Consider the following 15659-nt stretch of genomic DNA (forward strand, 5'->3'; position numbering starts at 1 on the left):
GTGACCTGTTCCTTAACCGAGGAGCACTGAAATACCTGACATACCTGTTCCAGTCTCCTGGGGCAGGATTGCCAGTGGAAAATACCACCCCGCCCGGCCAAACACAAGTCTCCCAAGGGCCAGCGGCGAAGGGAGACTTCTGACTGGAAGGACAGGGCGGTTAATTTTTTTCCCCCCGCTTCACTACAGACCGGCTCGGCCTCCCCCCCCCACCAAACCTCCCCTCACGGCCCCTTTAAATCCACCCCTTACACCCCCCCACCCAGACCTCGCCACCTCGTCCCCTCAGGCGAGCCCGGCAACGGGGGAAGCGAGGCGAGGCGGGGCCCGCGTTCCCCAACGGCCGCCCCGGCGGAGGGCAGCGCGGCGGCCCTTTATAAACGGCGGGCGGCGGAGCGTGGCCGCGGTTGGCACGGCGGGGGCGGACGAGGAGGAAGCTGCTGCGGCGGTGAGCGGGTTGGCGGCGGCGGCTGGCTCCTCGGGTTGGCGGCGGCGTGTTCTCCCTCGCCCGGCCGGCGAGGCCGTTGTGGGCTCCGGCTCTTTCAGCAGATGGTCGCGCTGCTGAGGGAGGACGGGGAGCGCTGCAGGCAATCCCTGTAGTTGCGGAGGGGGGGGGGCTTCACTGGCTTTCGTGCTTGTAAGGAAGCTGGTGTCTTGCAAAGACTTGCCACGGAGGTTGCTAGCTTTAGTCCTGTGGTTTGGGGGTTTTTATTTATTTATTTGTTTCTGATGGTGCTTTGCTGCTTGAATACAGTCTGGAGCTGTGTGTCTGCAGTGTAATCCATGCAGTTAGAAAGTATTGCTTGGATAACTATCTTGTGCGTGCATGCTTATATTACAGGTAATAACTTTTTAGGACTAATAACTCATTTAGCATAAGCCTTCTGTAACATTCAGGGGTCAAATCCATCTCAAATAGCTAAACTCACTGTAATCTGGAGTATACTGTGTGCCCAGTATACTCGCAATGTTGTTAACCAATAAAGAATTTAATATGTGACTTTTAAAGCCTGTTCTCTAACAGAGAAATATCTAAATATTTAAAGTGATGCGTTCTTTTATGGAACCTTGGCTTTTGATTTTATTTCAGTCACACTGCTAATGAAAAGCAATCAAACTTGCTTCTGACTTTTGCAAAGAGTTTGTGGATGAATTGCTCTACTAACCCAGTGTCCTTCAGGGGTAGTATTGCCTCTGTCATCTTAATGATGTTCGGGGAACAACAATGTATGTTTGATAAGGCTGATTTCTTTCTAGTAGAATTGAAGACCTCAATTTATTCTATAATGAGGGCTGGACTTCATTTTTAAGTAGTCTGCCAATTGAATTGCCAGTTGCCAATGGAATTCTTCTAAGGAGATGCTTCCTATTTTTATCAGTGTAGGGAAGAATTTCTGAGAAGAAGCAAAACAGGAATTCAGAAAACGAGACAGTAGAGGAGAAAAGGTGAAGTTGCTGATATGCCTTGGATTTTTTTTTTTTGAGGTAAGCTCTGCCACTCTGTTTTAATTTCTTCCTGTAAGTATGGAGAGGTAGAAGGAGGGATGCTAGGAAGAAGTAAGTGGAAGGATTCGGATGGTTAGTTTAGCCTAAATAGCAGGAAAGGAGACTAGTAAGCATTTCAGAGTTACAAACCTCCATAATGCTATGTGAGGCCTTTACCTTGGGATCTCTCAGAGGAACAGTGTGCTATAAAACTTCTGCATTAGGGTATCCTATACATATATCAAAACTTCAGCTAATATTAGTAAATCTGTGTATGAATTGAAAACTTTGTTTGGCTGTGCTTGCATACTTCTACATTGTGTCAGTGCCCCAGAATTGCATAGAAAAACTGAGTAGCCTTCCTTGCCTAGGCAGGGTGAAATACAAAACAAACAAAAGTACAGATATATATTTTAAGGGTTTTTTTTTTTCAGTGTTATGGGATTTGTGATAGATGAATGTTTGTTTTGATGTGTTGAGGGGAAAAAAGTTAACTCTATTATCATCTTTGATAAGTTTCTCAAAAGCAAAGATGCTGTGTGTGGCTGATTAGTGGGGAAACTGATCTTGGCTTTGTCTCCCTTAATTAAATGATCTGCCATTAATCACAGCAGGACAGGAATATGAGCGTCTTGGAGCTGGAAGCGGCCAGCCTCTGGCACAGTGCTGTAGCCATGTAGCTCTGCTGCTTTCATATTGAAAAAGCTCGCATAGTCTGTGCCAGTGGGTCCTGATCTCTGTCTGTACTGTGCTCTTTTTGGCAACATAGTGGGTGCCCTTACTTGTGTTTTCTTTGTGGTTTTTTTTTTTCATCAGTGCTGTTCTCTGCAGTCGTCTAAAGAGTAAGATGGATTTCTGTGGGCTTAGTTTTTGAGTATTTGAAATTGTGTGCTTTGAGCTCCTGGGGGTTTTTTATTGTATTGAGTGTCAGAAGACTGAAGACCCAGGTTAACTGCTTCCGAAGTAAAGATGACAGAAGGAAAACCAGGGCTGCAGCAACTATTTGGGCATGCCCAGTGTCTGCTACTTCTGTTAACTTCATTTGGATGCTGGATTATTGGCACTTCTAGAGGAAGTGACCAAAGAATGTTTATCTTTACAAAAGGTGGTGCTAAGTAACTGGTGTATTGGCGATGTTTTCCAGCTGGGCAGTACAAATGAATAAACAAAATAACAGGGGATGGAAGTGCCAAGGGAAATCGTTTCAGGTGCAGTTATTCCACAAAAGTAATTGGCAAAAAGGTAACTGTAGAATCCAATGTTTAGGAGGATATTATAGAAAATGGGGAATGGAAAGTATTTATATTATGCGGAAGGGGAAAGATAAGCTGTGGAGAGACCTACCTGGCTTTGCAAAGGGCAATCTTGTGTGGGCTGGACTAGTCTGGTTTTGCAGTTCTTATCTCTTTTCTAAGATAATTGGATTACTTTAGCATTTTGCAAAGCATATGCCATAGTTAATTATGATTTGCGGCCACTTGGACAAATTCACTCAATTGACCTCTAAGTTAGAGCAGCCTTTTTCACTGTAAAAGGCCTTAGGCACCCGATTACGCTATTTCCATATAACATTCACAAGGATGAATATTGTGAACACTGGTAGCAGAAATAGGCCTTAAAGTATGTGCCTCTATTTTCTGTACAGGTATACCAGCCCATGTTAATGTTGATGGGGGGGGGGACAGGACACAGAAGTTTGGTAATGACTGTCCCAAAGTTCCATTTGATTGCAGGGTGTAGTCAAAGTAATTCAGCTTGGTAAGAATCATTGGAGGCTATTCACTGCAGTGCTCCTTAAAATCATGCCTGGGAGACAAACTACTTTAACCTTGCATGCTGATGATAGTGGTGGCCCAAATATGTAGCGGAGACATTGATTTGAACCCAGATGCCTTTGTGCAGTATTACTGACTGACTTCTGATTGTCAAAGGTATTAAATGCTTTTACCCTTAGCTGGTTTGGAAGGTCCATCTTAAATGAACAAGGCACAAAGTTTTATTAAATGTTAGCATGTATAAATATACAACAGATGTAGTTATAGAAGCATTAAATCATTGTCTTATTTCACAGAAAGAAAAATCAATAATGTCAGCACTAAACTGGAAGCCCTTTATCTATGGAGGTTTAGCATCAATCACTGCAGAATGTGGTAAGCTTTTCCTTTAACTGTTTACATGATTTCTTTTACCCAGAAAATCCCTTCCAAAACAAGCTTGGTTCCATGCTGTCAGTGACACAGTAGCATATGGTGGTCTACAGAATAGGAGGTTTTTTCTTTAATGCTGACTGAAGAGTTGCTCAGGACTCTGTTACAATGTCAGAACACTTCTGTCTGTAAACTGATGTCCCATATAAGTCTTTGTTTGTTTTTGTTGGTTGTTGTGGGTTTTTTTTAGTGTGGGTTTTGTGGTTTTTTTTTTTGGGGGGGGGTTGTTTTTTGGTTTTTGTTGTGGTTTTTTTTTTACAAACTTTGCCTTTGGATTCTGCTATTTGCTGTTTGTTGATGTGTTCTTAGACAGTGGTCATAAGTATACACAGCTTTTGTTTTTCTCTCCTAGACAAGTTAAGCTCTTAGCTTGTAAAATTTTTCTCTTTTCTCAGTAGCTGTGTTGCAGTTTAAATTATCTTTTCTTGAATGCGAGTGGCTGATTAGATTTGAACACTTAGATTCAGTTAGCGTGCAACATAGAATAATTGCCATAGTGAGATGGTGTATCTGATGTTTTAGTGCCTACTCTAAAGACAAACCTAAAATACTAACATCCTTTTAAAGTCTTACCTGAAATGCATGTACATGACTATAAAGGAAATCTGTTTTTTCATAGTAGCAGAGTGTAGTCTGACATGGTGGGCTTGCATGTGAAGTCTGTCTAATAACATCGATGTAGTATAAAATTACACTTAACTATTTTGTTTTTCTATTCTACCTTCTCATATGAATCCTGTTCAAACTTGAGTTTGAAACCTCTCTGACTTGACTTAACATGGCCAATAATACCAAAAGCTTTGTGTGGAAGACAAGCAATTCATAAAAGCCTTGCTTGTCTGGTAAACTGCGTTAGAACAGATGTAGTTAATACTGACTGCTGTTAGTGTTTAGGTGAGTATTGAATGTTGAGCTGGTCTGTTTTCTAAAGATAAGGTCTGGAAGAATATGCTTTCTGAACCCTTTCATAAAGGGAAGATGGAGAGTATGAACTTGACATAGCAGTAGGCTACAGGAAAGCAATAACAGAAATGGATACTGCTGCTACTGGTTTTTTAGATTCTAGACTCGAATCTGTATAGCTTGTCCTATGGGATTTCTTTCTTTGCTTTCAAAGAAATGCTCTTCAAAGATGTTGGTAGAATACACACCCAAACTCTACTTGATTGTGATTGCAGAGTCCTGTTCAGTGTGGCTGTTTACAACCAGGCAATACCATGTTGCCTGAAAATATAGTGGATGCAAAATGTAAACATGAGAAGTAGGTAGGGCTTCTGACAAGCTTTTAGAAGCAGCAAGGTGACATAAAATGAACCACTTGTTTAGAAGAAAGTCTTGGTAAGGGAGACTTTCTTCCTTGGGAGTATTTTTCTATGTTTTAGTATATAATGAACACTGTTTCTTATTTCATGTTCTTTGTTGTCTTTGGTTAGGTAAGTACTTGATTAATTTTCTCTCTGATTTTTCTTCAAGGTACTTTCCCCATTGATCTGACCAAAACACGTCTGCAGGTTCAAGGTCAAGTTAATGATGCCAAATATAAAGAGATACGCTACCGTGGAATGGTGCATGCGCTAGTCAGAATATGCAGAGAAGAAGGATTGAAAGCCTTATACTCTGGGTAAAATTAACTGACTTGCAGTAATGGTTTATGAACAGTATATTGATAAGTATAAGCCCATAGAGTGTGAATTCTTGGGCCTCAGATTTACAAGGTATTTGGTTAGCTTCAATTAATCTGGAAGTTGATTGCTTCAATCTTTGCACTCTGCAATAGCATTTCATGTTTTCTAAAAAAAACTTGAAAAAAACAGCTAAGCCTAAAGTTATTCTATACCATGCTGCTATGGCTGTTCCGTCTCTCAGAAGAAAAACTGAATTAACCTTTGTGTATAAATGGCATACTTTTCTTTAAAACATGCAAGATGGTGGGGGAAAGATGTAATCTGCAGATTATGTTTCAGACAAGCTTGCCAGTTACAGATCACAAGGTGAGGTATGCTCTAATAGTAATTCTTCCACAGTTCATTCATGTTCTTGCAGGCTTTATTTAAAAAAAACAACACCCAAACAACAACAACAATAATCCCCCCCCAAAAAAACCAAAAACAACCCCAACTGAAAACAAAAACAACCCCAACCCAAAACAAAAACCATGAAAGCTTGTTTTGTCTATAGTGAATTTAAATTGTTGATTTAAATGAACAAACCTTCCTCTGGTAGGTATCTTGTGTTCAGTCTCTCCTGCTCTAAAAAGTATTTGCTAATCAGTCTTTTGCAATTTTGAGCATAAATATTATCACTGCCTATTTTTACAGGATTGCACCTGCAATGCTACGGCAAGCTTCATATGGAACTATAAAAATAGGCACTTACCAGAGCTTTAAAAGAATGTTTGTTGAGCATCCAGAAGGTGAGTGGGTTTTTTTCAATTTAATTGAGGACTGTTTTGCTTGAAGCTGGTTGTTTCCATTTCATATCTTACCATAGTGGTTTGAACCAAGGCTACTGCTAAGACATTCCTTGTACCAATTACAGCAAAGTGAGTCGGCAAGGAAAACTTGTCAGAGCAGTTTTTAAGGCTTCTGTAATTGGCACTCTCTCTGGTTAAAGGAGGGGTGGCATCATCCTGGCCTTAGGCATATTAAGCTTTGTAAATCTGCAGCTAAACTCTTTTTCTTTGTTTATGGAATAGATGAAACCCTGATGATAAATGTTCTATGTGGCATTCTTTCGGGAGTAATCTCATCATCTATTGCTAACCCTACAGATGTCTTAAAGGTAATTATGTGTTACGTAGACTTTGTCCTTGGTTTTTGTCCTCTCCTTGAGGAAATGCAGAATCTCCTGATGAATATAGGATTTGTTGTTTTGTAACCCTATTTATTCTCATCTCTTAACTTTTAAAAATCAGTAATGTTCTGAATTCTTGGAATGTCCTTCTGGTCTATACTAATTATTTGGAAGTATGCACCAGGAAACTGATGGCTGGGGAGGTAGTTGGATCCATATAGCTTTTTCTGGGGGTGGGGAGAGAATAATTTAAGATGACTCTTTTTAACTTCCATGCTGTAGTGTTTGTGTGGAAGCCACACTGTATATTTTATCTATACTTTTTGGTAACACTTGCACTAGGATGTTTCTAGAGCTCAAAGTAGGTGAAGATCAATTCAGAGGCAAGACTTTCAGTGAGTGCTACTTGTACTGTGTGATTCTGTAATCCTGTAGAGAGGCTTTGCAATCCAGTGTCCCATGGAAACAGTGTTCCAGCATCAGTCCAAGTGAATTGGTGAAGGATCACCTCTTTAAGAAGCTGTTAGCTTAATGATAGTCAATGACCTCTTTTCCAGTTACTTAGAAGGGTTGATGGTATTTAGCTTGCAAAACTGTAGCATGTGACTTACATGACTGTCTCTAATGAAAAATTCAAGAAAACTCTTTCTGTTCTTCTAAAACTACTAAAAACTTTATGCTTCATAGGGCTAGTGTGGTTATGTAGAGGCATTTCAAATATAAGCTTCTATTTCAAGTGTAGCTTCAATTAGTTATTTCCCAAAATTATGTCCCTGTACCAACTTGCCTGTCACCAAACTTGTATTTGGTGATTACCATGGCAAGTTCCCAAGGACATTCTTGGGAAGTACCCAAGGTCAAAGACCATGAATCTCACTAGCTGAAACCTTAATCTTTTTAACCTTTCCTTTTCACATGTTCCTGTGAGAACACTGTGAAGAACATCCTGCAGAACCCATCTGTCAGTCTAATCTAAATGGAGTAGTGTACAAGTACAGAAATAGAAGTGACTTAATGCAGTTAAGAACTACACCACGTACTCGTTCAAAATTAGCAGCTGCATTTGGATAGTTAAGGCGCTTCAAAAGATTGCATCATGGTTATGATAATGTCAGCTCTTAATCTGTAGTCAAACAGAAGTTGACTTTACTACCTAAAAGATTGTAACTTCAAATGTTAATGAAACTGTATTAAACTATTATGGGTTGTATGTTTGAAAAGTATTTATTTTCTAATTTTATCTTCAAATGAATTTCAGATCAGAATGCAAGCCCAAGGTAGTGTGATTCAAGGAGGAATGATGGGCAACTTCATACAGATTTACCAAAAGGAAGGCACTAAAGGATTATGGAAGGTAAGTTTTTTTTAACTATATCCTATGCTTCAAGTACGCTTTCTTGCTCAACTGAATTTCACGTACTTCTATAGTATTCTCAGCCAAAATACGGAGAAGTCAGTAGCTAATATGTGTGTAATTTGTCATGACTACTTCACTGCTGGTGTCTTGGTGCATTTTGATAAAGAGTTACTGCCACTGTTAAGTTCAAGGATTAGCCACTTCTTAAAAAAAGGGGAAACAAATGGAGGCTTAAATTATGGTGACTGGCTCTAGGATCAGTTCAGCAACCCTTTGCAAGGCACTTCTCTGTCTGTATGCTCTGTTCTTTTTAAAAGATACCTTTACTTCCTAATGTTCTTTAGTGTATTAATGAACATCCCCTCTAGCTCAGGAATTCTTGTACTCAGTCTTGTACGTTGTCTCTTATGCCAGTTACAGTCAGTGACTGTAATAACTGAAGACCAAGAACAGACAATTGTTCTGAAACAGCTGGAAAATAGAAATGTTTTTCTATTGGTGTGCTTTTCTCTGCAAAGTTTCTTGATTTCCATTTTTCTGTTCATCTTCCTTTGTCAGTTTTTCAGTTAGCAGTGAGGGGAGCCAGTATCACCTGGTTGTTGAGGTCTTAGCTGACTGTTGATGTAAGAATTCAGATGTTAAGCAGAGATGGGATAGCATAAAGGAACTGAAATTGCCGTTCAGTGTGGAAAAGTGATTTTGAATTTGCATTTTTGGAGCACATATGCATAAGAATTTTACTAATTAGTCTTATTTGAATTTACAATGTTCTTAATGCATTCATGGTGTGTTGCTCCGTATTGTAAAAGCTAGGCTTTTCTGATGGTGCACAAAAGTTCAATTTAAAATTTCAACTCTATCCTTTCTTCTGACAGGGAGTATCATTGACAGCGCAGAGGGCTGCTATTGTTGTTGGAGTGGAACTGCCAGTGTATGACCTTACCAAGAAGCACATAATTATGTCTGGATTTATGGGAGATACAGTATATACTCACTTCCTGTAAGTTTGTTTAATGATAACTGTTTGCATAGCTCATCGTTGTTTAGTTCTCATTATGAGGGATTTTTCTGTAATCATTCTAGATGTAAATATACTTCTGATGTGTTTATACTTTTTAATGCAATAGCATCTCAAATGGTAGCACATGGCATGGAAGCTAATTTTATGTAGGACTTGGATTTAACTTTATTTTGAATATAGAATTTTGTTTTGTGGATGGTCTGAATCATTCAGCTTTGCAAATTGAGGTTAGAGGAAAGTTCCATCAAATATTTGCTATTTTCAGAGGCACAAACATTTCTTCAGGTATATCAAAATTGTATGTAAGGGCTGTATATCAAATCTTCAAAATGATGCTTTATAGTAAATAAAAATGATTTTTCACATGTATTAGCTGGTGTAACTGTGGTTTAAGCCCAGCCAGGAACTAAGCACCATGCAGCTGCTCACTCACTTCTTCCCCCACCCAGCAGGATGGGGGAGAAAATTGGGAAGAGAAGTGAAACTCGTGGGTTGAGATAAGAACAGTTTAATAGAACAGAAAAGAAGAAACTACTATTGATAATGATAACACTAATAAAATGGCAACAGTAATAATAAAAGGATTGGAATATACAAATGATGCACAGTGCAATTGCTCACCACCCGCTGATTGACGCCCAGTTAGTCCCTGAGCGGTGATCCCCCACTCCCCCCAGTTTATATACTGGACATGACATCACATGGTCTGGAATACCCCTCTGGCCGGTTTGGGTCAGCCGTCCTGGCTGTGTCTCCTCCCAAATGCTTGTGCCCCTCCAGCTGTCTTGCTGGCTGGGCATGAGAAGCTGAAAAATCCTTGACTTAGTCTAAACATTACTTAGCAACAACTGAAAACATCAGTGTGTTATCAACATTCTTCTCATACTGAACCCAAAACATAGCACTGTACCAGCAACTAGGAAGACAATTAACTCTCTCCCAGCTGAAACCAGGACAATAACTTTTAACTAAAAGCAGTAGTCACTCATTATTACTACATGTTCTCTGGGGAGGGGGAATTCTTGTGCACCTTTAAATGTGCTAGGTCAAATTTCATTAAACCTTTCTTTTATTAGCTCAAGTTTTACTTGTGGGTTAGCTGGAGCCGTTGCATCCAACCCAATTGATGTTGTGAGAACACGCATGATGAATCAGAGAAGCCAACATGGAGGACACTCAAACTACAAGGGTACTTTGGATTGCTTGTTACAAGTAAGTAGTTCATGTATCAGCATAAGTAGAAACTGGTGCCATCAAGCAGTGATTTTGGTGTAGAACCTGAAATTGTTCCAAGTTACCTGGATTAACTTTTAAGGAAACTTAAATGTGCTTTTTGCCCTTATGCTCAGAAGGACTGTACTGCCAGTAATGCAGTTGGTGTGAAAATTATCTACTGTCTTGACAGAAGGGCAGGAAGAAAGTTAGCTTGTACTGCAGGCACTTACTTCCTTTTGGTACTTGGATGAGTAGACTAAGTCTCTCAGCAGCACTGTCTCTTACTTAACTTTTTATGATGTTAGGATATTGATAGGAAACGGTAATTTCATAGGTCAGTTCTTAAAGAACAGCATTTTCCAGGGCAGATGCTTTTCTCTGTTGCTTACTGCATAATAGGAAGCCTAGTACAGCCAAAGGCAGTGTCAGTCTCTGATTTTGGCTTGGTTTCTTCAATCCCTAAATTGGGTATGAGGTAGGAGCATGATGGCCTTTTACATGGGGAATAGTGGGTAGGAAGCTGCTGTTGACTGAACAGTCCAGTTTAACAGTCCAAGTCACACTGTCCAGTGCAATTTTGTGAAGTCCATAAAGCAAACTGAAAAATTTCAAGGGGGTGCCTAACATGAACTGCAGGCTTACATGCTGCTCTCCGCAAGGTTTTTGGGAAAAAAAACCACAAACAAGTCCAGGAATGCAATTAGGATGAATCTGGGTTGGGTACTAAATGACATGGACTACGTCTTTACCTGCCAGGTAATGCTGCAGGCATTACTAATCTTGGCTTTATCTAGTGAAATGTGTCCTTGTCCATCATACAATATATTTAAATCAAGGTTACAGCACTAAGCAGTCCTTCAGTGGTATAGAATCTTGTTAGCTGAGCTGCTGTTTAGATTTCTCACTAATAAAGAATTACATAAGTGTGTTCTTGCTGTGTGTTTTTTTTTTTTTCCAGACATGGAAGAATGAAGGCTTTTTTGCTCTATATAAAGGGTTTTGGCCAAACTGGTTAAGACTTGGTCCTTGGAATATCATTGTATCCTTTTTTCAAAGGTGTGCAAAACGATTAAGCTAGCCATACAACAGCAAGTATTGACGGACAGTTTCACAGAGTGCTCTGTGGAAAGTGTCATGTCAGCACAAATATTCCTGTTTTATGAATGGAACATGGTGTAGTTGACCACTTTCTTATCAACTGTTGCTGGTCAGATTGAATTTGTGATTCACACAGTGAATATTAGAATGTCATCTTGCAAAACACTTTTCTGTTCCGCCAATTTCATACCTGTCCATTTCCTTAGTTTGGAGCCTAGTTTTAAATGAAATTTACCAGATGAATTAGAAATGGGGGCTACTTCTAGAACTAGGGAAACTGCTGGCAGTTAGCCATGAAGTCTTTTTCTATTTATCTTAGTCTCACACAACTTGGTTTGTGTTTCAAGAGCCAGCTGATTGGAACCCTGGGAAGTGGGTTGGTAGTAATTTTTTTTTATCATGAGCAAATCTACTTTAGCTTATCAAAGCTAAGCAAGTGAAGTCTCTAAGGGCTTTTGTAGTACTCTCCTGTCAGTCCTGTGTTTAAGATCCTGAGGAACAGGGATGGGAAAGCAGGTGGCATCACCAGCCTTAAAGCTTTTGATGTACAGGAGTGCCCTGAAGCAAGTTTTACTGTTCTGCGTAACAAAAATGGTCAACCACCACCATTACATAGGAGGGAACTAAGAGAAGAGCAAAATTTCACACAGATGCTGCTGCCCTTTAGAAGTGAAGTGACCATTTTGCACTGTGTGAACAGGAAACAGTTTTCCTTAATCAGCTGTTCCAGTTCTTTTTGACATACGAACAGCTGAAGAAATTAGACTGCTGACATGCTGAACTGTATACTGATTTCTGTTAATGTACAGTTTGAGTTCAGAGCAACTTGTAAGTTACCCTGAGTATCTGCTCTTTATTGTCTGAGATGCTGCCCAAAGGAAGAGGTCATTACAAGACTGTTGCAAATGAGAACAACTTGGAAGTGATTTCAAGGCAAACTGGCTCCCGTAACAATGGCTTGCTCACGAGATTCAGTGGATGCTGTGCAGTATTTTCTAGACTGAACCAAATGTGGTGGAATACCTTCTGTCAACTGTTTTAAGTCGTCTTGAATGTGAAGATGTGTAGTGCAACTTTATGCTGTTGAGACTCAGATGCATGGTGTTTAGAGGTGTAAGAGACAGAACAATCTTTCTGTAAAGGAAGATGGGTAGTTCCAAGGAGGTGGGCTTCTCCTGTTTTCAGAAGCGTATACAATTTGACTGTAATAGCTTCCAATGAACTGAAAGTGTCACATGACATCTTTGCAGGCTTTCAGTTCAGCAAAATACCTGTTGCAATACAAAAATCTGCTTCTGGTTTTGGAGCTTTCCTGTGTTCCAAGTCCTTAGATGTCTGCATAATTTGCTGGGAATTACCCAGCTTCATTTGAAAGTGTGGTTGCTGCAGTTGTCAGTTTTGCATAGCTTGAGGAAAGTTTTTTCCAATGTATCATTCTTGATTTTTGGCATAAGTGATTCTTCAGCATATTCATATGTAAATTGCAAGTAGGAATGACGTTCAGACAAGTCCATGCTCATCTGCCTGTCTTGCAGAGAAACTTTCCATGCTTCTTCCATTGTTGGGAAGAACTACTTGTAATGGTTACTGGCTGTTATGTGTCATCTGAAAGATGCAAGTTTTATCCTGAGCAGCTCAGGCTGTGTCACGTAGGTGCCTGTGTGAAAAGAACCAACCCCCTCCAAACGTTATGTCCTCTATAAAGGCTGCTTTCCTCCCTTGAAAAGACACCCAAACCCAGAACTACAGAGCACTGTCATATAGCAGACAGGCCCAGGTTGCTGTTACACGCAGGGAAACACTTTGTGTAGAAATCAACTTCAAGTTCCTTTAAGCATTACTTTTTTAGTGAAATGTATATCAAAACTTCAGGGTCATTAACTAAAGTTACATCAAGGTTCTTATTAAATGCTGTTGATGAATTCCAGGAAAGGCAGCGGGTGAGATGCAAGTTGTAGAGTGGTCCTTCTGTGTTCACAGAGGGTGGCAAAGCAGGATGCATAGCTCTGCATTTTTGTGGCATTGTGTTAATCTCTTAAATGTTTTTGGTTAATCATGCATTCCACTTAATTTTGAAATCACAATGACATTTGCTATAATCACTTCAAACTATTGATTTTGAGTTCACAAATGGATTTTTAAATGCACAAGGCACTTTCTTTCCTAAGGCACAATGTTTTTCTATGTATATGGGTATGCTTATGTGCAGTGTTTTTCCTTACAGTCATTTCTATGCATTAATAGAAGTATTTGTAAATATTTTTTTGTACACTGTGTAAACTAAGTCTATGTTTTACATTTTTTAAGCTTATTAAAAGTTTCAAAATCCTTATGTAGTGACTGAACTGCTTTAAGTTTCTAAGTTTCAAGGTAGGGGAAGAGGGGTGAGTTTCCAAATACTGCAAGGTGTTTGAGGAAGGAAAGCCGTTGCTGGCATTGAACCGCACGATGTTGTTGGGTTATTTGGGCAAGGTGGACTGAAATTGTAGTTGAAAGCTTATGTTTCTGTATCTTACTCCCCCAATAACAGGTGTTAAGCACATATAAGCAGCTCTGAGGGGATGAGGAACAGGGCGGGAGCGTGCCCCACCAGTTCATCCGTGGGGGAAGCCGGAGGGGCACTGGTGGACGATGTGGAGTGTGAAACGAGCTGCCAAGCAGGGAGGGAGCGGGAGTTCGGGATCTGGGGTGGAGGCGGCTGCCGCAGCGAACACCCACCTCCCTCCAGCGCTTTTCCGAGCTCTCGGAATTCAGACGTGCCTTAGGATATAGTTTAATGGCAAAAGACTCGGTTTTGGTAAGCGTAACAGCCCACCCGAGGTCCCGAAGGCCGGTTTCCACGGTAAACCATGAACTCTGCGGCACGGTGGGGAAAGCAGCTCCGGTGCCCGCCCTCAAAATGGCGGCCTGCCTCCCTTCCCGCCATGGGTCCTCCTCCCCGGCAGGGGGCGCCATTCCCCCCGTGACGCCACTGCCACGCGCCCACCGTGCTTCCGGCTTCCCCACCCCGGAAACGACGTCACGCTCCGGTCCGGGTCTTCCCCCCCCGCCGAGCAGTATGGCGGAACCGCCGACCCCCGAGCCGTCGGGGAGGGAGCTACGGGATCGCCTGTGCCTGTGGGACCGCCGCCCGCAACCCGCCGCCCCCCTCAGCGACCGGCAGACGGATTCGGTGTTGGAGCTGAAGGCGGCGGCTGAGAATCTGCCGGTACCGGCCGAGGTGAGGCGGCGGGGCCGGGAGGGAAGGAAGGAGGGAGGAAGGAAAGCGCCGGGCTGCCACGTCGCCTGGCGGCTCGGCCCGGCCCGACCGGCTACAGGCCTGCTGGGCCGCCGCTCTCCCCTGTTTTGGGGTGTTTTTACGTTTTTTGGTTTTGACGATAACGTGTCGTTAGCGTGGAAGGGGTGGTCTCCCGCTCACTTACAAAATGTCAAAACTCCGGCAAGGTGGTTCTTTACGAATGCTCCCCTGTCCGCAGAGGGAAGGAGCGAAACGTTTGCGTTCCTTTCCTGCGCTCTCCAGGGGAGGGTTTGTATTTGACGAGGGTCACGGCACAGTGCCACAAAATCCACAAAGCTGGCGCTCAGCGGGTGTCCGAAAGCTCAAAATAACCAAGGGGAGGGGGCAAGGCAATCCCTTCCTGAAATGCACCTGCTTCACAGTCACGCTCCCTGGTTTCTTTCTGGTGTCAGCTGTGTGCAACCCTACTAAAGTAAATCCTGGCAGGCATCCCAAAGGATTGTAGAAGGATGTGCTGCTGCCCGCGGGCGCCCTTAAGGATCTTCAAACAGCTCTGCAACAAGGCAGGTACCAGATTTGCCAGTCAGGACAACAGGGATGCCGAGACGTTGAGTACTTCAACTGGTCTAGGCTCCTGCTGAAGTTGATTGGGACAGTGGCATCTTGTCTTTTCCGAAAAAGCGGGTGCTGATGGACTCGTCTTTTCCTCAGGAGAGAAGCCCGGGCTCCCCAGCTAGGGTCCTGCCTGTTTCGGATGGCGGGAGGGGTGCGGGAGACATGTGGAAGTTGAACAAGATAGGTCAATCTGTCTTTTCTCAAATAGTTGAAATCCTGATTGTTCTGTCTTTGCCGGACTAATGTTACCAGGCAATGGATATTTTACTAAGCAAGTAATTTTCTAGAGAGATACCAACTTCTTTTTAAGTAGTGTTTTCTGGTTTTATGTTACTGATGTTCTCAGCAATAGAAAGCATACTTTACTCGCCAAGTGAATTAATTGCATTCATTAAGAGTATATAATGATATTTGTTTTCTTGAATTAGTTTCTTCCATATGAGCTAATTAATAGTCTCCAATCATCCCTAAATACAATTTCTTTCAAGTTACTTTTTTCCGTATTTTTCTTGCTTAAAAAAAAGCGTTGTGGCCGATAATTCCCATTCAGTGGAGCTATTCCTTGTCTTCTAAAAAAAGCCTTTCTTTTTAGCTTGGCTTCTTCAGTAAAAGGCATTTGAAAGAATATGT

At 41.6% G+C, this 15659-nt stretch overlaps 2 protein-coding genes across 6 annotated transcripts in view; both read left to right on the forward strand.

The window, feature by feature from the left end:
- The first annotated feature begins 336 nt into the window (after positions 1-336).
- On the forward strand, positions 337-13508 carry SLC25A30 (solute carrier family 25 member 30). Of its 4 annotated transcripts, none has more exons than XM_075046181.1 (11): positions 337-448; positions 1380-1485; positions 3557-3635; positions 5166-5313; positions 6011-6105; positions 6388-6473; positions 7744-7839; positions 8718-8842; positions 9940-10075; positions 11037-11117; positions 11907-13508. In XM_075046181.1, the coding sequence occupies exons 3-11, from the start codon at positions 3572-3574 to the stop codon at positions 11946-11948; spliced, it is 873 nt and encodes a 290-aa protein (XP_074902282.1). In that variant the 5' UTR covers positions 337-448; positions 1380-1485; positions 3557-3571; the 3' UTR covers positions 11949-13508. The 4 variants fall into 4 exon arrangements, with proteins under 4 accessions (XP_074902282.1, XP_074902285.1, XP_074902284.1 ...); XM_075046183.1 differs by having other exon boundaries at positions 431-448; positions 1385-1485; XM_075046184.1 differs by lacking the exon at positions 1380-1485 and having other exon boundaries at positions 410-448.
- A 678-nt stretch (positions 13509-14186) lies between these two features.
- Positions 14187-15659, forward strand: part of COG3 (component of oligomeric golgi complex 3) — a 31471-nt gene continuing 29998 nt past the window's right edge. The window contains exon 1 of one of the 2 annotated variants that reach the window (XM_075046185.1): positions 14187-14396. In XM_075046185.1, the coding sequence (XP_074902286.1) occupies positions 14235-14396 (162 nt within the window). In that variant the 5' untranslated portion in view covers positions 14187-14234. Of the gene's footprint in view, positions 14397-14627; positions 14978-15659 lie in introns of those variants that run through there. The other variant, XM_075046186.1, reaches the window with a different exon arrangement.

The sequence above is a fragment of the Buteo buteo genome, chromosome 14 (genome assembly GCF_964188355.1).
Source record: "Buteo buteo chromosome 14, bButBut1.hap1.1, whole genome shotgun sequence".
NCBI lineage: Eukaryota > Metazoa > Chordata > Aves > Accipitriformes > Accipitridae > Buteo > Buteo buteo.

What these genes read in the sequence shown, in the direction of transcription:
- SLC25A30 (XM_075046180.1), top strand. Translation starts at nt 3,497, where the DNA reads ATGTATAAATATACAACAGATGTAGTTATAGAAGCATTAAATCATTGT. An exon ending in TTGAAAGCCTTATACTCTGG is followed by an intron (nt 5,314 to 6,010) that starts GTAAAATTAACT and finishes CTATTTTTACAG; the next exon opens with GATTGCACCTGCAATGCTAC. An exon ending in CTTTGGATTGCTTGTTACAA is followed by an intron (nt 10,076 to 11,036) that starts GTAAGTAGTTCA and finishes TTTTTTTTCCAG; the next exon opens with ACATGGAAGAATGAAGGCTT.